Source organism: Ursus maritimus, unplaced genomic scaffold (assembly GCF_017311325.1).
Source record: "Ursus maritimus isolate PB19 unplaced genomic scaffold, ASM1731132v1 scaffold_31, whole genome shotgun sequence".
In the NCBI taxonomy this organism is placed as follows: domain Eukaryota; kingdom Metazoa; phylum Chordata; class Mammalia; order Carnivora; family Ursidae; genus Ursus; species Ursus maritimus.
Window position 1 is genome coordinate 13,627,771 of NW_024425675.1, and position 24,075 is coordinate 13,651,845.

At 36.2% G+C, this 24,075-nt stretch overlaps 1 protein-coding gene across 12 annotated transcripts in view; it reads right to left on the minus strand.

The window, feature by feature from the left end:
• MLLT10 (MLLT10 histone lysine methyltransferase DOT1L cofactor) overlaps window positions 1-24,075 on the minus strand; it is a 245,007-nt gene that overhangs the window by 18,269 nt on the left and 202,663 nt on the right. For all 12 annotated transcript variants that reach the window (XM_040645343.1, XM_040645342.1, XM_040645341.1 and 9 more), the window contains 2 exons: window positions 11,202-11,380; window positions 123-240 (listed from right to left, as the gene is read on the minus strand). In XM_040645343.1, coding sequence (XP_040501277.1) covers window positions 123-240; window positions 11,202-11,380 — 297 coding nt within the window. The remainder of the gene's footprint in view (window positions 1-122; window positions 241-11,201; window positions 11,381-24,075) is intronic.

The following is a 24,075-nucleotide window of genomic DNA, read 5'->3' on the forward strand; positions in this document are numbered from 1 at the left end:
CGGGGGGGGGGGGGGAGGCACAACCCTATATGAACCACACCTTTAGACTTTTCCAAGAAAATGAGCCAATGGGGGTGGGGGAATTACACTGGGGGAGAATTTAAAATTTGCTGAAAACTTACCTGTTTGATTATTTTCAGACTGAACTATGAGAGCTGCCATTGATGAGCTTGGATTTAATCTACTGCCATACACATGAGATGGTGCTTGACTAAGCGAAGATCCAGAGAGGGTATTTGCCTAAATGGAAAGAATGACCAAGATAAACGAATGTAATTGAAAATATCTTCATATTTTTCCTCCTAAAAGACCTAGTAACTATTTTGTCCAACCTAAGAATATAAGCAAACATTCCTGACTTTCTGAAGAGCAAATTTCATTTTTACTTGTTTTACCATTCCAACATTTCAATTTTTGAAAAGTTACAGAATTCCAAATTTGAAAAATTAAGACTGGCATAAGGTTATTCTTGCTTTAATTTCAAAGTATCTAGTCACTAACAAAACCCAATGGCATGGTAACCATGTGAACATATGACTAATTATTTAATCTTATTAAACCATTTACAAAATAAGGACAGGTAGACAACAGATGTCTAACAAATGCTTCATCTCTTACATCACAGGCTGGCGAAGGAGGTCAAAAGGTCCAATTTCTACTTTTAGTATTTTAACTATACAGAGCTATATTTCCATTGCTTAACTCTGTCATTAGTAAAACCTGCACACTATTCTGTTACTTCCTATTTTGATAGACTTGGAAGCCTGCTGCTTTTTCTGTTTTGTTTTGTTTTTATTTTAAAAGAAAGCAAACAGGCATCACAAGTATGTTTTCTATACAATGCAGAGCTCAACGAATCACAGCTTTGCCCTGACCCCATATAAGGCACTGTCTTTTTGGCAGGAAGCCAGCTCCACTAACTGGAGAGCTGGTCCAAAGTTTGTAATTCATTCATGTTGCTAACCACAATTCTGAAGGCCTCTACTGGGACTGGTGCCAAACAAGCGAAAATGAACCCTTAAACAGATGAAGCTAAGGAGGCTGGCCAAAGTCTTGCGTAATCCAATGTAATAAAAATGCCTTCTTTGATGTGAATACTTTCTCCCACTTTCTAAGAATATTATAACCTTAAAATGTGGCATTTTGGGAGCAAATCTCTTGTACACAAAATACTGTTACTCAAAGAAGGCTATTACTAGTATTTGCCTGAAATACTTTTCAGATTTAACAGAACCACAAATTTTTTAAGTGGACTTCATATTCCTTTTCATGAATGAAATCAAACTTAAGCTTTATAAAAATGAAATCATTATATAGTTATTTCAGAACAGAATTTTGGAAAATAATGTCAAAGGACTGAAGCACTTCTAATATAAAGAAGTTGAATAAGAGCAAAACAAAAGATGGGGAACACTCTAACATGCACAACTGCACACAGGAGACCAACATAACACAGTGGTTATAACGAGGAAATATTACAGAAAATAAACTGTGTTTCTGGAAAGACTCAGACCCTGACATTATATATGGCCTCTAGCCAACTTACTGGGCATGAAAATTGGACTTTACAATTCACAGAAATAGTCTGTGATGTAGAATCCTGTCCTTGTTTTCCATGTCTCAAAGGGTATATTTTCTAGCTCATTCTTTCATGTCTAAGTTTAATTCGTCAATTTTCGGTTTCATTTTTCCTCTTATTAAAGATGTTATAGAAAGTCAATAAGTTTGTACTGTAAAGTCTTCTTTAATGATCAATTAGCCCTCAGGAAAAGGTAAGGCGTAATTTTAACCTCAAGATCATACCAGACACTTACCATGTATTTAGTAGTACAGCATACTAAAATACAAAGTTCATAAATGGAAATATACTTAAGATTTTTCTACATCTCCAGAAGTCAACTACCTGGAAATCTTGGCTACTCCTAAAATAACTTAGGGTAAGAAAAATCACCAAACAGACAAACAGAAAGACCAGATGTTACCAGTCCCATGTGTAAACATCTCAGGTACCATGTACTTAAAAAATATCCTTTGCAGAATCAATTTGCTGTTATTCTAGATATAATTCTAAAAAGATCTAAATAAGCATATAAAAGATGAGAAGTAGAAAATTAATTAGAAAGAGGAAGAAAAGTCAGTTCTTGAGACATTTGTTGGCAGCAGTAATCAACAGCTAACAGTAGAAGAAGAAAGAGAAAAATATGAGCAAGACTGACAGCATATTCCAGAGTGCTGCTAAAGTGGTGCTCACGGAACATGGACATCTAAATGCCTCGGCATCTGTATCTTAGCCTTCTGCCTCCCCTTTTTCATGCAGTCATCTATAAGGGTTGAAACATAACTAATATTATACCAGTTGGACCACTTTTTCAGTTCCAATTATCAGTTTTATGGGATGCCTTAGTCTCTTGGTAAGAATCAAAAATCCTACTCCTCAGAAAAACACTTTTTTTCAGGAAGGGCTCTTTCTGCAAGGGCTTTATATTTATCCTTATTAGCTTCACATTTTTTGATGCAGTCTTCAAATTATCTTAGTTACTCTATCACACATTGGCTCCCATACTACAAGATCACAACGCAAAGCAGTACTGCACGGTAACTGATCTGCATAATGACCACCATCAGGAAGAAGATAAATAGTTAGCATAATTCCAAACAAAGGAAAGTCTGTATTTTATAAAGGTGGCAAGCAAAAGTAAAATTAATAATAAAATAAAAACCTAAAATGGGAATACATTCTTCCTTATCCTAAATGACCAATTCCCCAAATTCCCTGAATGAGTAAAAATTATCTGGTAGTTTGTTTTTTTAAAAATTATTGCATTTATTGAAACCAGAAACTTTGGAAAGAGATTAAAAGTTATTAATTTTATCAGGTAGCATTTTGTGGTGTGTTAAAACATCTAAACCACTCTACATTAAAACTCAAATCATTGGGGGTGGGGGAATGGGATAGGCTGGTGATGGGTAGTAAGGAGGGCACGTATTGCATGGTGCACTGGGTGTTATACGCAACTAATGAATCATGGAACTTTACATCAAAAATCAGGGATGTACTGTATGGTGACTAACAATATAATAAAAAATATTATTATAAAAAAACAATAAAATTAAAAAATTTAAAAAATAAAACTCAAATCATTAATAATATCATTTTAAGTGGTAACATGAGTTACTAAAGAATCCACAAATGTCTGACACTGCTTAGCCAATACTTCTGCAATGATGTTTAGAAGGGTTAATGTTGGGAACCCATGATAACTCTGTTGCCAACTCAGGGCCAAGAAACCCCATCGGTTTAGTGAAAAACTTAGTAGCAATGAAGAAGGGTAAGCAGGGCGGGGGGTGGGGGCTGTGACTTCTTGAGGAAAGCATACACATAACGTCAGACATCTTGTAGACTCAAAAATTTCTATTTTTAATAAGTGAAAGCACTAAGATTCTGGGGGATAGAAGGAAATCCATGTAAATAAAGAAACACTGGTTAAGAAGCATAAAGGGCATTGAAAGCTTTCACTGTAAGAGAAATCTGGAATAAAGGAAACATACACACTTCTTCCACAGCATACTTTGGAAATGAATGTTTCAAAGTGCATTGAAAGCCAATTATTAATACACCATAAGCCTGCTTCAGAAGACCTGGTATAAAAAACTGGCAATTCTTTTTGGAAAGAAGTACCTACCTTAGGACACTTTAATTTTATCTTGCCCAGGTAAGGAGAATGGCTAACTCAGGAGCAGAGATCCTCCTTGAATCTACTGGCACTGTAAGTATGAATTGTTAACTCTGGGGAAGCTGAGTCAAAGATATCATGATATATGGGAACTCTACTTTTGCAACTTTTCTATATACATCTATAATTAATTTAAAATAAGAAGTTAAAACAAACAAAAAAATTATTATGGGGTGCCTGGGTGGCTCAGTCGGTTAAGCAGCTGACTTCGGCTCAGGTCATGATCTCAGGGTCCTGGGATCGGCCCCGAATCGGGCTCCCTGCTCAACTGGGAGTCTGCTTCTCCCTCTGTCTCTCCCTGCTAGTACTCTCTCTATCAAATAAATAAAAATAAAATCTTAAAAAAAAAAAAAGGTTCTAAAACAAACTGGTTACTTGACTTCATAGTGTCCCACTGAAATATCATCTACTCAACATGTGAAGACAGGTGTTAGATCAAGATAAAAACATGTAATAAATATTATAAGTTCATATTGCCATAATAAACTTCTGCTTTAACTTCCAATACATATCTTAGACTTTTTTGTTTCCTTCTCAAGATTAATAATTGAAAGGGACCACTTCTACTCAAGATGTTACTTTAGTAAAAGCCTCACTAAGAGAAGTACAATTATTTTACAAGATGGACCCAAAGGCAAGTAGAGTAAGAATAAATTGAATAATTATTGAGGTAAATTTAAGCCACTTTGGAAAAATAATACGTTTAGGTGCCTGAGTCAAACAATCCTAAGCAAACTTAGAATAAGTTATTATGCTAAAACATCTAGGAAGATAATGCAGGTCTCTACCATGGCAGTATTCAAATTCAAAGCAAATCAAAGAAATTTAGTGTTTCCTAAGTAGATTCACAGACCATATTAAAATATTAACAAGATTAGGGGGCGCCTGGGTGGCACAGCGGTTAAGCATCTGCCTTCAGCTCAGGGCATGATCCCAGCGTTATGGGATCGAGCCCCACATCAGGCTCCTCTGCTAGGAGCCTGCTTCTTCCTCTCCCACTCCCCCTACTTGTGTTCCCTCTCTCGCTGGCTGTCTCTATCTCTGTCAAATAAATAAATAAATAAATCTTTTTTAAAAAATATATTAACAAGATTAAAATGACATTTCAGCTTGAAATTTCCCCTGTTGATAACAGTTCACTCCTATATTCCAAATGTCTGCTTATGACCATAGAGAAGTTTTTAAAAGAACTCTAGTTGTAAAGTAACCTTACCAAATTCCTAGGCACTTGGCCCCTTCTGAAAGAGTTAGTTGTGGAGGAGAAAAGAGTCAGGCTAAAGCCTCTCAGTTATTTGAATATCAGACTTAAAACCGGATGTTTTCCTTTAGGGTTTTTTCTCCCTAATGTTGGTAAAGGCAGAATAATAAAGAATAAACAAAAAAAATTAAGATTGAGAGAACATAACCTATAAAAACTTCACCTCTGTAAGTATCACAGCAATACATCATCTAGAAGTGTAGAGGGGGGCGCCTGGGTGGCACAGTGGTTAAGCATCTGCCTTCAGCTCAGGGCATGATCCCAGCGTTATGGGATCGAGCCCCACATCAGGCTCTTCTGCTATGAGCCTGCCTTCCTCTCCCACTCCCCCAGGTTGTGTTCCCTCTCTCGCTGGCTGTCTCTATCTCTGTCGAATAAATAAATAAAATCTTAAAAAAAAAAAAAAAAAGAAGTGTATAGGAAACTTCTTACCCTCCATCAGAAGGAAGGGGTTATAGCAAGCATTTTTTAAATGCACAATTAACCTGTCAATAAACACTGAAGTCAAACAAGCTCTAAAACACAGGAGAGCTGTTTCTTCAAGCGTCCCAACCCTGACGTGATTTAAAAATACATTCATCCAAAATCTTGTCAGACTCACTAAACTGAATATTACTTTTAAATTTTCGATTTCATATACAATCTTAGAAGAAAAAACTTTTCATCATCACTGTATCTGCCACAAATCAAGCTTTCTCACCTTGGGCAAGGTGCTAACCCTCTTTGCCTTCAATTTCCATGGGTAAAAATGGAACTAATAATAGCACCTACCTCATAAGAATACTGAGAGAATTAACTGAGCTAGTATATAGGGCTTATAAAGAATTCTTGCCACATGGTAAGTACTTAAATTTTAGCTTATTTTAAAAATTATTTTCATATGCTATTATGACTTCCATATTTTCCATCAACATCGTCAGAGAATATCATTTATTGATTATATTTTGATATTAACACAGCTATATTTCAAAGATTAAAACCTATTTCCTTAAGAAAAACTAGATAGTATAAATGTCTCATTATGCAATTATATTTTAATCTATGTAGTCTATAAGAACATAGCAATACTGCCAATATAATGTAGGGATTCAAATATTTTAATGATAATTTATATATTTTTTCAATTTGCAAACACAATTTGACTAGAAAAGTTTCCAGGAAAAATCAGAGAACAATGCAAAGTTTCATATATTCTCCAACTCAATCCAAACTTTGCACTATGAAACATATTCTGATAACAGACCCCATTCTGTGTCAGCTCCCACCAGTAAGGCTTTAATACTCAGTGTGTGATGAGAGATGAAACCAAGTGTGAACAACTTTCAGGTCCCATGAGTAGGCTGACTGTTAAAGCTGTCAGGTTCAATTGCATCATTCCACATTATTCAATGCCCCAAACTGCTCCCTAATTGTTAGGAGCTTAACGTATTCAAAACCATTGTTTAGGCTAATGCTGAAATGCCCCACAATTGAGTTTCTATAAAGTAGTGGGAGGGATTAAATTGTTGTTAAACCATCGCTGAACACTCATGATTGGACAACAGGACTGTACAGAATAACCATCCAATTCTAAGCAGGTTTCCTAATTGGTTAATACCTAATCAATATATCACCCATCTTTTGCAGAAAAAATTAAGTCCCCCAGGACCAAAGCAGCTATTGAAATAATTTAAGAACTGGAAAGACCTCAGTCAACAGCTGAACCTAAAATGGCTAAAATTCACAAATCTATGTTAACATGGAATTATATATTTTAACAGAAAAAATTTTAATACTCTTTTTAGTAACAAGTGTTTCTGTACAATTTATCTCACCGGTAAACAGGCTGTTTCTGTATCAGCTGAAACTAAGAGTCCTATAATAATTGTAATACCATAATAACCATTAAATCCAGAGTACTTTATGGTCTACAAAGTATTTATTCTCATTTGATCTTCATAACATATCAGTCCTCATAGCAGGTAGGACAGGTATTTAAAGTATTTGATTTTACGTACGAAAAAAATTGACAAAATTAAAAAGACCTACCCATAGTCACACTAGTGAGTAGCAAAGCTGCTGGAATCCAAGATTTCTGACTCAAATTTCTGCTATTTGGCATTGTGTCACACAAATGGACACAGTGAAATTCCTAACAATGTTTTTCAAAGAGATACGTCTTGACACAGAGGCACATCATTGGGAAATCCAGTTTTATGGTAATGATTAGTAAACCAGAGATCAGACTCTGGAGTCAGACTGCCTTCCTTCCAAACTTAGTTCCACCACTTACTTACTAGAAATGTGATGTTGCATAGTTACTTAACCTTTTGATCAGCCAACAATAAGTGACATTACAAAGCATTTATACAAAGTTATTTTGCTCAGAATGTTAACGTCCTTAAAATTACAAGTCATTATGAAATTATTTAAAATATAAAAGAAACTTTCATTCTGACCAATCAAGTCAGAGATCCTCTGAAGTCAAGTCTATCTGCCTGCGAAACTGAACCATTTTCACAAACAGAATGGAAGTGCAGACATCATATGAAAGGAAACAGAGGACTACTACAGCTAAGACAACTCCCTACACACACACACACACACCCCAAAGTTATCATATTGCAAAACGAAGTATTCAAAGCTGACTGAAGTATTCAAAGCTGACTGAAGTTATCATATTGCAAAACGAAGTATTCAAAGCTCACAGAAATGTGCAAAACATTAGTCATTAACTGTACATTAAAAATACTTAAACATCTGCAATTACTAAATATCACATAAATAAACCTTAAAAGTTCCTTCATTTAAATTATTTTTAAATTTATTTTTTATAATAGTAACACAGAGTAAACAAGGAACCAGAAAATCCACATGAGGACTGTGCCCAAAGGCAAAATCCAGAATGCAGAAAATAATGTAATACAACCATTTTTCATCACATTCAGTTTTAAATTCTTCTATTAAGGGAATCATCCTTCAAACAAAAGCATCTGAATTTTCCCAAAAGACAAACAGAATGAATGCAGAACTAGGAGACGGAGTGGAATTTGAAAGGCAAAATGAAAAATTAACGACACACCTACAGAAACTAATTTATACCTCTACTCATGACACAAGGGCAGAGCACATCATTTAAAAAAAAATCACATGGACAATAGTTCTACCTTCTAATAATATTAAGAAACTATTAACTATATTGCTGTTATCTGCGAAAGAATAATTACTCTAAAAACAAATATATCAAATAAAACAAAAGGATTTAACACTGAAGAATATAAAACTAGGTTATCAAACATTTTTAAAAGTTTTTTCTCAAATTAGGGCTGCTATTTTTTCCCTACCATTTTACAAGTGTCTCCTTTTTCCTCCATTAAAAGCACAATTCTGTTCTCAGTTTTTAATTTCTACTAAGCTCTTCCTGATCTTACCTCCCTGACCACTTTTGAGGGAACAATTCTTAAGACAGCAAATAAGCCAAACAAGAGGCCTGTCTATCTTACTTAAAAATCCAAGGCCAGAAAGATCAAGAATGACCTCTGGATTTTCATCCTGGGGGCACCAAGCCAGTCACTAAAAACTACTACTTTCATTAAGTTTTTTGGGGGAAATTAAGGGGTCAAAACGTCATTCAAATTTAACATTCCCATTCTCTGATTTATATTTTTTAAAATATTTGCTTGCTGGTGTGATGGTTTTCTTAAAAATTGTAACAATACTTCTATAATAACATTTTAAATATTGGTAATTTTAATTAACCCACTTATAGCATTGTTCATCAACTACCTATAAAGAAACCCTAAATAAGAGACTACCATTTGATTACCTAAGCACAATGACTTGTTCAATTTGAAAACAAACGGGGCCTATGTGAAAGTTAAACAGAAATAAACTTGTCATTGTGAAGAGAAGATTCAATTACAAAGTACATCACAATTTTAAGAATCCTATCTAAACATTCAATTTATTCTAAATATTTTTGTATCGTTTCCCTCACACATTGCCTAGAAAATTCACATTTTGCACATTCAATACCAATACTATTGTCTCAGGCAGCTAAATTGAAGTAGTTCTGCACTCAGTTCAACTGAGAGGTCAATGTGCCTCAGTTGCCTGGAGACTGATGGTTGCTACAGCAGCACCAGATAAGCCAGGCTAAATAAGCTTCAGCTGGAAGGCAGAAAGCATTTACTGCTAGACAGAATCATAGATGCAGTTGTCTCAGCATGCAGCATTTGAGTCTAACTAGATGATCATATTTATAAGAGACCCATCTTACTGAAACATGGAAAGAGGATAAACAGTAAGGATTTTAATTGGACTGAATCCTGGATTACTTGCAACTATGATTTCTTTGTTCTTCAGTTGAGTCATATGTTAAGTGGAATTTTCCCTCTAGCTATAAATTTCTCTTTACCACCACTTCCCCCATCTACCTCCCTAATGCCAACCCCCAAAACCACAAACATAATGAATGAGAAGAAATGAGATTTTTGCTTAATTCAGCCTGGAATTAACCAGAGAGTAATTAAAACAGACTTTTATAAAGAAAGAAAAGAAAAATGCACACTGAAAATGTTCATGTGAGACTCTGTCCAAGGATAGAAAGCTATCAACAGCATATGGCTACACTTAATTAAAAGAGATGAAACTATTTACAAGAACCATTCTCTCATTTATCCTTTCACCCTCTCTAACCCCACACCCCTGGTACGCTGGCTACCTCACCAAGGATAGTGAAATGAGCTACAAAAAACTCTCCTAAATTAGTCAAACTCCCCTTATTCGGGTTGAGAGGTTCACCACATAGTTAACTTTCATTTTCCAACACTATACCACTAATCATGCCATTGGTTTTCTGTGCCGAACTGTCTGTTGTTTATTCCAATACCTGACCTAATCTAATCATAATGGTGACTGCTCGCACTGCACCGTTACATACTTTAAAAATAACTAATGCTGTGCTTTGATGTACAGCTTACAGAAAATATTAAAAAGTATGTATATATTCTAAAGGCCTGTACAATGAAAATTATGAACACAAACATAAAGTATAAGTTTACAGCAACTTATAAACAACCTACTTAGCTAATTGTTTGTAATTAGAAATTCGTCTTTGTTAAAATTTCTCCTGAGGCACCTGAGTGGTTAAGTCAGTTAAGTGTCCGGACTCTGGAGTTCAGCTCAGGTCATGATCTCATGGGTCGTGAGATCGAGCCCCACGACAGGCTCTGCACTCAGTGCAGAGTTTGCCTGTCTCTCTCCCTCCCCCCACTTGCGTGCGCACGCGCGCTCTCTCTCTCAAATAAATAAAATAAATAAATAAATAAATAAATAAAATCTTAAAAAATTTCTCCAAACACTAAGAGACTTATTACTAGAGCTCTGGATAAAATTAAAGTAAAATGATAAAGAATTCTAAACAAATAAAAAAATATACACTTAAGGAATTTTAAATTATTACCTTTGGCAAAGTGTGTGTGTGTGTGTGTGTGTGTGTGTGTGTGTGTGCAGCTTTGCCTATTTATTGTCCTATTTGTATAATGCAAGAAGGAAAGGGATAAATGCACAATCCCCAACATAAATCACTTATTTACAATATTTATGTACATCCTTTCTCTCCCACTAGGAGGAAAACACTACAGTACTTTAAGGGATCAATCACTCTTTATCCCTTTACTCTCTTATACCTGTTTTCGAAAATTTAGATAGCAGATAATCATATATTATTTCTACGATTTTTAAAATTATAAAAGGAATATTTAAAACCATAAAAGTCCAAAATTGGATCATATTTTCTAAGCCTTACTTCTTTTTTACTTTTAAAGATTTTATTTTTAAGTAATATCTATATCCAACTTGGGGCTCGAACCCACAACCCTGACATCAAGAGTTGCATGCTCTACCGACTGAGCCAATGAATCGCCCCACTAAGTCCTACTTTTTAAAAAAAAGAGAAGTTCGCACCAAATTACTAGTTTACATCATTAGGACAAAATTAGAAACTCAGACACTGAAAATAATCAGTTAATGACAATGTATTCCTTTGTCCTCTCTCATGAATATCATGTAAAAATGTCTATTATTTCCACTAACATGTCACAACAAATGGGGATATTTTATAAATTCCTATAGGAAGCCCTGTTTGATTTCTTTCTTCTCCAATCAAACTCTATTTCAAAAATGACAAATCCACCTATAGGTTACTTCGTAGCACTACAACGATTTACCTGAGTTGTAGCAACAGCAGGGGCTGCAGATGACGCCGCTGAGGGGGAGAGAGCTCCCGCTTGTTGCAAGTGCCCAGAAGACTGCTGAGGTAAATGAGAACTGGAGACAGGAGTACTAGATCCTGAGCCAGATACTACATTTGGAAATGATACTGCTACATCATTGCTGTTATAAATACCTGCAAGAAAAAAAATTATTTAAATATTTTATAACTTAGCCATCAAATCTGTCACAGACACACAATATTAATCATTAAGTTAGAATACCCACATTTCTTCCTGATCCCTCCTTTCAATGATAAATTTTATTGGTGGTCATAAATAATGTTTCAATAACTAAATGACTAAATACTGACCTGTCACAAAACACTTGTTTAAAAGAACCAAAGTAATTTTTTGTAACAAAAATGGCTTTGCCAATAGACTGGGACCACATCAAGAAGTGCCTTGTAAAAATAACAGTAAGGGCTCTTTAAGAATTCCTAAAAGCAAAGAAATATTTCTTAAATGGGAGAATGAAGCAATTAGAGTTGCATAAAAATCACCTGGTAAGCTTTTCAAAATGCAGATACTAGAGCCCCAGAAGGGCTGATTAAGAAGGTCTGAAATGGGAAGAGACTATGTTTCAGAAAGGTCACCCAGGTTACAATATAAAAAATAAAACGGAACAGAACTAGACTTGAGATTCAAAGACCAGTAAGTGGATTTAGAGATATTCCAGAGGTAGAATGAACAGACTTTATGACTGAATGGGGGGGGTGAGTGGGGTAGGGGTGGAGGGGGGCAGAGGATTAAGAGACAATGACAACGTGAACTACTAGGTGGGGGTAACATTCACTTCCAGGAACTTAGGAAAAGAAGATGGAAGGTTTGGAAGTATTTTCAGAGGCAACATGGAGTTATAAGCCAGGAAGAAAGGGAGACGAGAGTGAACTAATTCACTCTGAAAAGTGGATGGGAAGAGGAAGGCGAGAGATGATGAATAAAAGTAAAGAGGAATGAGGAGTTACCCCCCCTAAAAAAACACAAAAACCTGTGGGTTGTTGTGTTTTGTAAAGACGGGAGATCGTGCTCCTATGCTCCACAGAGGAGACGCTCTTTGAGGATCAAAGTGAGAGATGGAAATCTACAGAACAGCAGGGTTCTCGGTCAGGGATAAGTGTGCTCCACAGAGACATGTGACGCTGTCTGAAGACATTTTTAGTAGTCAAAACTAGGGGGCGCTACTGACATATGGTAGTAGAGGCCTGGGATGATCTAACCATCTTACAATGCACATGACAGCTCCTCACAACTAAGAATTATCTGGCTCATAGTGTTAACAGTGCGGAAGCTGAGAAATCTTGATATAAACCAAGGCTCCTGGGAGGGTGGGAGACAATGAGATCCTAAGAACTCGACACTGTAACAAGAGGAAAGCAAGAAAAAAATGGGTTTTTTCTAAGTGGGTTGCAATAAAAAATAAAAATAAAAAAATTTGAGGGACCATAGCCCTTGAAGGCAACAATTATTTATATTAATAGTACAATTTACTTTGTTCTTAACAACATAAGTGTTATTGATTCATAACATATAAAATCACCCATAATCTTCAAACAAGGGAAATAAAGGAATTGGGACATTTTTAAAGGCCTTACAACTATAATCGAGGGTCCTAGGATCCTTTTTATATCTACAATTTCTCCAGAAAAAAAAAGATAATTTATTCATTCAACAAATGCATCCATTCCGCAAACATCTGAGAGCTCACTGTTTGCCAGACATTATTCTAAGCCCTGGAGATACAAAGCCATTCAAGATATGTGGTCTCCGCCTTCAAGAAGCTTAGTGGGAAAAAAAAGACTATTACAAAAGACTGTGAAGAGTGCTATGATAGAGACATCCTTAGGGGCTCCGAGCACATAAAAACGGGTATCTAACCCAGACCTGGAGTGAGAGGATGAGGGTCAAAAAACTTACTGGAAGAGATGGATGCTTTTAAAGCTAATTTCTAAAGGAGCTGTAGAACTGAGGTGAAGGGTGGTTTAAGGAAGAAATATAAGAACATGTAAGTACCATCTGTAGCTTACACAAGAAATGAGGCTAAAAAATAAGCAGGAATAAGATCAAGAACATTAAAAGCCAAAATGTTAAAAATTTAGAGACAACTGGAAGCTATTGAAGGATTGTAAACAGAAGCTTGGTGTGATCAGACAGAAGTTTAAGCAAGACAGGCTGAGACTAAATTGGGGAGGGGCTTTTTAGAGACTGAGAAAGTTGTTGAAGGGTTGCTACAATAATACTAATGAGCAAAAACAGAGATTAAACTAAAGTAATAGGGAGTCAAGAGATATTCTAAAAGCAAAGTTCATAGGACTGGTACCTAACAGAACCTGAAGAATAAATAAGAAAGAAGAGTCAAGGATGGCTCTTAAGTACCAGGAAGTGGGAGTGGTGATACCGCTCACTGAAGCAGGAATGGCAACTGGGAGCATCTAGTATTTGGTTACTCTATGTAGGATAGTTACCACACTGGTGCCTGTAAATATATGTGCTGGCGTAATAGGCCAATGAGGTAAACATTACTCCCATTTCACACAAGAGCAAACAGAAGTTTAAAGAAATAATTTGCTTAGTGACCTAGTAGATGGTGGAATCAGGATTCACACTGACAGCTACTGAAACCACTTCTTAACACAAGTGTGAAGTTCAGGTTAATCATCACAGTCTCTGAGATGCCTCTGGAACACAGAAGTCCTGTACAGTCTAGAACAGGACAGGACCAGCCTGAAGCTCAGCAGAAAAATCAGGTGTGGATACAAATCCAGGTGTCAGAAGAATAGTAAAGTTAGCATTGAGTAAACATGAAAACTCAAAAAGGCTTTCTGTTGGCCTGCCCTGTGTTTGAAATCTTAAATTAGTTCATATTTAGAAACACTGAAACTTCTCATTTAAAAAAAAATTAATTAGAAGTATTTTCTAAAGATTTATTTCTTTGAGTGGAGAGCTCACATGTGCAAGAGTTGGGGGAGGAGAAGAGGGAGAGACAGAGAAAATCTCAAGCAGACTCCCCGCTGAGCACGCTGAGTGGGGAGCCCAATGCGGGGCTTGATCTCATGACCCTGAGATCAAGAGTCGGACGATTAACTGACTGAGCCACCCAGATGCCCCAAAACTTCACACTGAAAACTGAATTCTAATTTCTCCTGAAAAACTGAAGCTCTGTCAATACTGGACACTATATTCCGAAATAGTAACAATCTGGGGGCACTTTGGCCACAGCACAGATTCTTTAATCCACCAGAGTCCTGTCGTTCCTTATTCTTTACCCCTTCCCTCATTTATATTACCTCTCTGGCCCCTGTCCGTACGTGATTTACAACTCCTGATGCAGAAGTTAGTCAAAGCCAAGGAATGGTAAAAAGAGATCACCCAGGGAAAGTTTTCAGCATGACCAAAAGGACTAAAGACAGAACCCTACAGAACGTTACCACTTAAAGACAAAGATAGACCACAAAGAACAAAATAAGAAAACTTAAGAGAATCTTAGAAACCACTTAGAAAATTTCAAAGGACTAGGTCAAATAATTCCACTGGTCATTTAAGGTCAGGCCACAAAAGAGGAGTCACTAAATGAGACAATGAATCTTGGTAAGATGGACTCTTTTAAGACGTTTGGCTGTGAAGGACAAAAAAGAGACAGCACATAAATGAAGCAAGTATTTATAAACCTTATATCCCAAAGGACAGACATATACCTGAGAAAAGTAAATTTTTTCAAAAGTTCATTACTTTGTATTTCATTCAATAAATATTTATTGAGGGTCTTATTATAAAAAAGGCACTGAAGATAACGAAGTACAGAAAGGAATTCTGCCTTCAAAGAACAGTCTCATAGCAGAGCTAGTAAGTATTCCACAAGCCACCGTGACACAGGGGGGAAATACTGGTACCATAAGGACATGTGACACAAAGGACAACTGAAGTTCAGAGGAAGAGACTGGGGTAGAGGAGTTCCAAAGAGCAACACCTGATCTCAGCTTTTGCAGCAAAGTACCTTAAAAGGTAGAATGCTAATCATCTAATTTTTTAGTGGTGGAAAGCATACATGGAATCTCCAACTCTTAAAACTAAAAGTTAACTGGAGACAGCATGCTGGCGGGGAAAAAAAACCAGCACAAGTTTTTAACTGAGGCAAAAATCCTGGCTCTCCCAACAATGTGATCGTAATCAAATTACTTAAGCTTTCTGAGCCTCCATATTGTTCTTCTCTATAAAAGCAAGTAATAGCTGCCTTAAAGGCTCTTCTTTGAGAACATCCACGTAGAGGCTCTAGCACCGCCTAATAACACAGTAAGTTTCCATAATGGTAGCCATAGCTACTTCAGAGTTACTGCTCTAGTTAAAATTTTATCTTTAAGTCAGGAATGTGTAGTATTATGATTATTAGGTCCTCTAATGTCCCTAATACTCTTCCAAAACTGAATATACCATTGCCACATGTAATAATATATATAAAAGTATAATACTGAGAAGCAAAACACTGCGGTGAATGAGGAACTCCTATCTCTAAACTTAAATCTGTTTTTATATTGCATTAGAGCATGAACAGGAAACTGCACAGCTAAATGTGCAATGTGGTGATCACACTTTGAAACTGTGTCTGGTACTCAGGTTACTACCATAAATAGAACAAATAAAAGCTTCTTTTCCTATCAAGGCAGGGCAGTATAAATATCCAAATCTTTTTTGAAGACGACGATCACTGACTCTCCTAAACTCCATCATACCTCAGAGTATGATTGGTATAGCAATGAGAAACTAGTTTACTAAGACCTCTAGATCTTTATTCAAAAGGTAAATAATCCACCTTAGATTGTTCTGTACCTGCTTTCTATTTAACTTACTCTTATTTCCATTTCCACAAGTTATATGTTACCTTAATCCAAATCAAGGTGACATTCATTGAATTAAATACAAGTGAATGCTGCAATGCATAAACTCTAGGAAAAACCCTGAAATTCATCTGTTCAGGATAGAGGATAGAAACAAAGATATAGAATGATACAGAGGGTGACAATGATGTACTGATTCATGCATCCATCCATCCATCTGATATTTACTGTGTGTCTACTAGAAGACAGACACTATGCTAGGAGGAGGGAATAAAGTGGGGAACAAGACAGACAAGTTCTCTGCTCTCCAAGAATTCACAAGCTAATTAGGGAGGCAAACATGAAAACAAACACATAAGTATAAACTGTGACAAGTGCTACAATCGAAGACAAAGAGCACCATGAGTGACATATCAGGAAGCAGAAAATATCCGTCTGAAAAAACGATACTTAAGACCTAAAGTTTAGACAGGTAGGTGTTAAGTGAACAGAGTAAAGTAGAAAAGCTTGTTCAAAAAACAATGGAATAGTAAAGAAAAAATAGGTAATATGGGTAAAGCATAGTGGAGAGAATGGGAGAACAAACTGTAGAGAAGGGAAGGAACAGACTTTGCAAGCCATGAAGAGGTGTGTAGAAATTATACTAAGATCAATGGAAAGACACCAAAGGCAAATATTAGCATGACGGTTTTTTAGAAGATCATCCCTCTAACTGCTATGTGGTAAATGAATTGAAAAGAGGAAGAGTGGAAGCCTAGGCTAGTCCACAATCTAGGTGAAAGATTTATGTCCCTCAGGACAAGGCAGTCATGATATGGAAAAGGTGGATCTGAAGTACATCTAGAAGTCAGAGGCACCCAACTTGATGATAAGCTATATCTGGTAGATAAAGAAAATATTATGAATGAATTGCATAGTGATTAGAAGTGCCATTTACTAAGATGGTGAAAACTGGAACAGAAAGAGTAAAAGAGAAAAATGTCAGTGTAGGACTAAGTCCTGAAGACCCCCAACATTTCAAGGATCGTTAATGTGGAAGAGGACTCTGCAAAGAAAACTGAGATTAGTGAGGTAAGAAGAAAACCATGGGAGCAAAAATGTCAATGAAGCAGAGAAAAGAATCTAAAGAAAGACACGGCATATCAAATGATGCTAAAGACTAAGACACAGAATGAAAATGCCCACTGGATGTGGAAACATGGAGACAAATGGTGATATTAGGAAGAACAGAATAGAGTAGGCAGAGCCAAGAAAACACTGCTGACATCTAAGCTTTTATTTATTTTTTAAAGACTTTATTTATTTATTTGACACAGACAGAGACAGCCAGTGAGAGAGGGAACACAAGCAGGGGGAGTGGGAGAGGAAGAAGCAGGCTCCCAGTGGAAGAACCTGACGTGGGGCTCGATCCCAGAATTCCGGGATCACGCCCTGAGCCGAAGGCAGACGCTTAACGACTGAGCCAACCAGGCGCCCCAACATCTAAGCTTTTATTAGTTTGCCAAGGCAATTCCATTAAAAACAATACACTAGACAGAAGTATACACGACCAACGACATAAATGTTAGTGGTCACCAACCACAGTTCCCGCTTCCCAATTTCAAACTGCCTGCGTCAAGTTGTTTGCTCAGCATTGAGCCACAGTAAATGAATGGATAGTCTTGAGAAATATTTAACCTAGTAAATGACTAAACTTGTTAAGTTATCCCTAACCCACCTCCTAAGACTGAATATTCTTTTCTGGAGGTTAATATGGTGTGAAAGTAGTTAAAAATCCAAATCCTATTCTCTCATGCAAAGGGAGGATGGAACCAATGATTTCACAGGGCTGGTGCAAGGATTAACTAATACATGTAAAGCATATACTAATGTTATTAGTATACTGTCTACCACATATTAAGCATTTGATAAATAGTAACTATATTATAAAATATAAAGGAGGAATATCTACTAATGTTAAAAGAAGGAAACAGAATAATATATTCAACAATAGAAAGATTCCATTGTTAATGTTGCCTTAATTTCCTTTTCCTTTGGTGACTAATAAATAACAGGATTATTTTGGCTTTCCCTTTCTAGATTGTACAATATGTCTCTATATGATTAACACATTATTTAGAGAGGGTAAATAAAATTTAGAAAAAGTTAAGCTTTCTCTCCTAAGACTCTTGGCTATCTTGATGGAATATAGATGTCCCTAAATCTCTTTAGGCAAGCTTTAATCATTACTTAGGCTGCTCTATTTTTACAGAGATATGAACAATTCTGTATTGTTTCTTTTGACTTTACCTATAAAAATAATACATGCTATTAAAAATCTTAAATAGATGGAAAAGTAGGGGAAAAAATCATCCATAAACACTGCTGACATTTTTATGTACCCTCAAAATTTTTGGTGTATAGTTGATGGTTTTGTTTAGCTTTATATAACTGCCTATGTATTAAAAAATTTTAATCCTTTTATACTTAGCATGTTTTCCTATTTGATTATAAAATCTTTTAAAATGTTATTAATGTTTAATGTTATTTTGACATAATCACTGCATAGTTGACTCTGTTTTACAATACTCTACAAATATTTATGCCGACTATACCCAGATAAAATGTTAGATGAAGATACTACAAAAAAGAAAATAGGTATCATCCTTGCATTTATGGTTCTTAAAGTGAAGGATCCACTTCATCTAAAGTGAAGACTGTGCTGAATATAAGGGTAGCTTAACTAAGATCAGCAGAATACACCTCTGTGAAGAAGTAACACGTAAACTAAAAGGAAGAGAGACCCATTTCTGTTGTTTTTACCTGCCTGGAATTCTTTCCCATTTTGTGTCCAAATAACATCTTATTTTCTATCAGGAAAATACCCCTCCTACATTACATACACTCTCAGCTCAGGGATAAACATGTGACCCAAGCTGAAATGGTCTCTCCTGGGAATTTACATCTTGAAGGCATACACACAAGGGGAAATAATGGTCAGACCTGTTAGTCTAATGGTAGTAATATTAGGATTTTATTAATTCTTGTTTACCTAACCCTTCCTTGAGCCTACCCTATTTCTCTCCTCCCAGAGGTCTAGAATGGGGTTTTTCCTTTAATTCGCTAAAATAACTGAACATATCCAATAGACTCCTTTTTTGCTTAAATTTGACAGAATCCATTTTTCTGAGGCTTACATACAATGAACCCTAACTGATACAGCCAGTGTAGTATAATAAGCAAAGAAATAAAATGCTTAAGATGAAGCTAGAAATCAGCCCAAGAGCCAGCTCATGGAGAACCTTGCAGGTCATAAAGGACTTTTCAACTTCATCCTAATAGAAGGCCATTAAAGCGTTTTAACCAAGACAGTGGCATGATCAGAACTGTATTTTTAGAAGATCATTTTGGATACAATGTGAACAACGCCCTGAAAGACAATGGTAGAATGGAATCAGGGAGATAATTTAAGTAGCTACTCCAATAGTCTGGACAAAAGATTTTAAAACTTAAATTTGGTGAGAACTTTGGAGTGAGAAAAGCAGAGGCTCAGGACTGAGCCCCAAGCAATTTCAACACTAAATTAGGATAAAGGAGAAGCCAAAAGAAAACTAATAAGAAATGGTCAAAACAACAAGACAACCAAGTTAAGTATAATGCTAGAAGAGAAGAGGTAAGGGAAAGGACAGGAAAGGACAAGACAGGATGGGACTTGGAAGTAAGTGACAGGGGGAAAGGAAAGGAAAGGAGTTTCTAGTAGCTGTAAGTCCTCAACAAAAACAAATATGCTAAGATGTCATCTAGGATAACAACTGAAAACCATCCACTAGATTTGGCAATGTGAAAACTATTTCTGAACTCAGTACAGCAGTAGTTGCAGAGCCAGTATAAAGTGGTTTGAAAAATAAATCAATAGGAGAATTTCTATTTCTGGCAATGAGGCCAATCAGGCAACCTAAAAACCTCCCTCTTAATTAATAAGACCTAAAAATGAATAGTTGAGCCCCTAAGACAGTAAGGGAAATCCTTAAGAATATACAGGAAAAAAGCTTTAACAGGTTGCCCTAGAGGAGCCAACCTGTGCCAGTAACCTAAGAGCTTTGGCTCTAATGTCCACAAGGAAAAGAGAGGAGACCTTGAGCCTCCAGTGCATGAAAAATTAAAACTGGTAAGACCTTGTTTATATAGACTTTCTAAGAGCTACATTTTTGGGGAAAGGCCAGCCCTTGGCCCTGCACCCCCCACCAAAACCCTACAAACACAAAACATAAAAATCACAGCACAGGGAAAGGACAAGGAAGTCTGTGCCATTAGATTTGAGGTCTGATAGGGGATGAAAAGTCTGCCCTTAGAATTTACAGCCACAGCCTTGCCTTCAAATAGGTTTTGGGTTTGAATTTACATATGTGCCTGTCTGATAAATCCCAAACATTAAATTAAGAAGGGGCCAGGTGGTACTGTCACTTGAGTACACAACAGAAGCAAACACAAAATTTCTCCAAAGGGATATATCCTTAACCCAGGCTATAAAATGAGTTCAAAATCCAAAATTAGAAAACAGAGAAGAAAACGATCCCCTTCATCACAAATTAGTAGACACAAACATTATTATATGACTGTCCTCCAAGAACCTTAAGAAAATAGAGCAAATAAAGACTATGAGATAAATATTTTAAATAATTAAGGACCTAAGCAGAGGAATCCAAAGCATAAGAAAGAAACAAGAGTCTATATAAAAAAGAGGAACCTGGCATATCCTGCTGTGGTAGACAGAATTCAAGTGACGTCCACCTGCAGCCCAAAATTCCCTTCCTGATTATTCAAACACTAATCAAGGTACTACTGTGAAGAAACCTGGCAGATTGAATTAAGGTACTGATTGGCTGACCTTAAAATAGGTGGAATATCTTGGATTATGTAGGCAGGGCTGGTGTAATCACATGACCCCATAAAAACAAAAGACGAAGGGCAAGAGTCAGTGAGAGATGTAACAGATGAGAAAACAAGAGAGATCCAACAGAAGGGGAAGTCACAGAGACTCTAAGTGTGCAAAGGATTCACCTCACCTTTGCTAGCTCTGAGACGTAGGGACGTGTGAAAGGATGCGGTAGAAACCTCAAGGAGCTAAGGGAGGCCCTCTCGGCTGTCAGCCAGGAAGGAAACGATGACCTTAGTCCTGCAACTGCAAGGAATAAACTGAGTTCTGCCAACAATCTAAAAGAGCTTGGAAGTGAACTAATCCCAGAGTCTCCTAACAGTAAGAGCCCAGGGAGCCAACACCTTGATTTTAGCTTTGTAAGACTCTAAGCAGAGAAACCAGCTAACCCAACCAGACTTCTGACTGTGTGCAAATAAATTTGAGTGCTCTTAAGCTGCTAATTTTGTGGTAATTTGTTATGGCAGCAATAGAAAACTAACATACTTGTAATGCCGGAAAATAAGGGAGTGTTCAAAGAATAACAGGGATATGTCAGAAGGACACAGCACCAGCTTAAATGGGCTCCCACTAGCTAACCTGTGAACAAGTGAAGCATCACAATAAACAGATCATAACCCACACAGATCTGTAAGTCCATACTGATACAAACTAAAAGTCACATGAGGAATGGGATATTCACATAGTCTCACAGTTAATTCCACAATATACATACTAATTATAAAGGGGAAAAGAAAGCCTTTTCATTACAAATGCCTGATTATGTGCCATCTGACTGATACATGCAATGGAAAGATCGTGTGTATGATAACCTGCTCCAAGAAAACATAACATGACTCTAATAATGGAAGAAAAAAAAAAGAACCAAATCCAAAAATAACTAGCCTATAAAATTTCGATACAACCGTCAAAATTTGAACAGCATCTGAAGAGTATAGGGTAGCAACATGGTGATGTTAATTTCCTATTTTTGATCATCGTACTGTGATTTTATAGGAAAAAATGTCTTTGTAAAGACTATTTAAGTGTTCAGGGCTGATAACGGCACTCTATCTGCAACTCAGTCTCAAATGGTTTGGGCAAATACAGTTCTCTATACCATACCTGTAAGTTTAAGACTGTTTCAAAATAAAAATATTTTTAGATATAAGAAAAGGGCTACACGTTCTTAAAAACAAGAAAGAAGAAGAAAAACAAAACCAGACCACGTCTATTTCAGAAAGGACCACAAAGAACTCCAAAAATTGAAAAACACGTTCACTAAAAATCTTTCCTTATTAGGCAGGTAAAACGATAAATTAATAGAGCTAAAGAAATGATGAGTGAACACAAAAAGATCAAAGAAATTATCCAGATACAACACAGAGAAATTAAGAAATGGGGGACATGAAGGACAGAAGAAAGTCCAAATATGTCCAACAAAAATTACTGAGGAACAGAAAGAATAGGAAAAATCAGTATTTTTAAATATAATGGCTTCAGTTGTGTCCAGAATTGATGAAAGACTTGAACTCTCTCAATCAGGAAGCAAAGAGGTCCTAAGAAGAATAAAAGTCACATCTAGATCTATCACCCAAAACAAAGAGAACATCTCAAATGAATGGAGGCAGAAGAGTTTGAGCGGCAGGTACATGAATAGGAACGTGGGATTAAAGGAAGGTTTGGGTTCTTTTGTGCTTTTTCAAGAACACTAGAGCATGTTTAGATGTAGACGGGCAAAGAAAAGTGATGGTGAGAGGAGAAGGCAACTAAAATGACAAGGTCTCTGAGAGGGCAGAGAAGGGTGAGATCCACAGTACAAGTAAAAACTAGCCCTGCATTGCAAGCAGGACTGGGGAGAAAGAAAAGAGGATACAAATCAAGTAGGTTTGCAGAAGTGGGTGATAAAAAGATGAAATTTTCACAGGCGTCAGAGTTAAAACAACAACAACAACAACAACAAAATCATGACGAAAAGTAAGAGAGTTTCTTAGAGATGTATATTAACATTGCCAAGCAATTTAAATGTCAGTCAAGGCTAGTATCACAACTCTATAATGATACGAATGTGTACATGGTGTGAATTTTTTTTCTCTAGAAACGCTTAGCTCAGATGAGATATAGAAATATGGGTAGTCAGGTTAATGAAGGAGAGTATTTCAACTAAGAAGAAATGAGACTTACCTAAAATATCAATCTTAAGCCTAAATGACAAACATCATTAAGTTCATTACACAATGATTTTTCCCCCGTTTCTTAAGGAAATTAAAAGGAAGGTTTAGTAGGAAAAAATTGCCAATTAAAATGAAGAATATAATCTTATTAGGTGTGGCAGCTATTAAAATAATTTGCCATTCTTCATTAAAGGTTTTCTACGATTTAAATAAAAACATGTAAGTAATGACCACAATCAATTTTAAAAAATGAAGACAAGGAAAAAAACTACTCTCAAACCTATTATTTTAACATAACCACTATGATAATTTGTCTAACGTTTTATTCTGCAATTATTCATTTATATTTCTGACTCTTCCAACAGAATCTGAGCACCATGAAAACAGAATATAAGAAATTGATAATCCTTTGAACCATGTATATATTATTTTATGCATTATATAATTTGTTGTTCTGGGTTTGGCGTCAGGGAAAATGTACCACAGATATATTTCCAAGTTGCAAGGTAAGTTACCTAAATATCATGTGATATCTGAATCCAGGAGATGCTGCAAGAAATAGGACTGTAATCTTTATATTTCCACCACTTCCCATTTTTTTTTGCTATGATAATTACCTCTGTTAAATCTAACCTTTTTATATGTTGTACCACCTCCTTAGAACTGAACTTACTTCTGTATAGTCCTTGTAGATCTCTCTCCAAGAAGGACTTCATCTTACTAGACCATGTTTTAGAATTCTTTCCCTGTCTTTGATATTTTAAAATGTCCCCTATAATGGGTCTAGATGAGGATTGTTCCTTCACTCTTTTTCTTCGGCCATTTCAATCTAGGATTGCTCATCTTTTTTTAAAGAAGTTTATCTCCATTATTTCTTCAGATTATTTCCTCCTCTCCATTTCTCTCTCTCTCCCTTTCTGGGGCTCCTATTA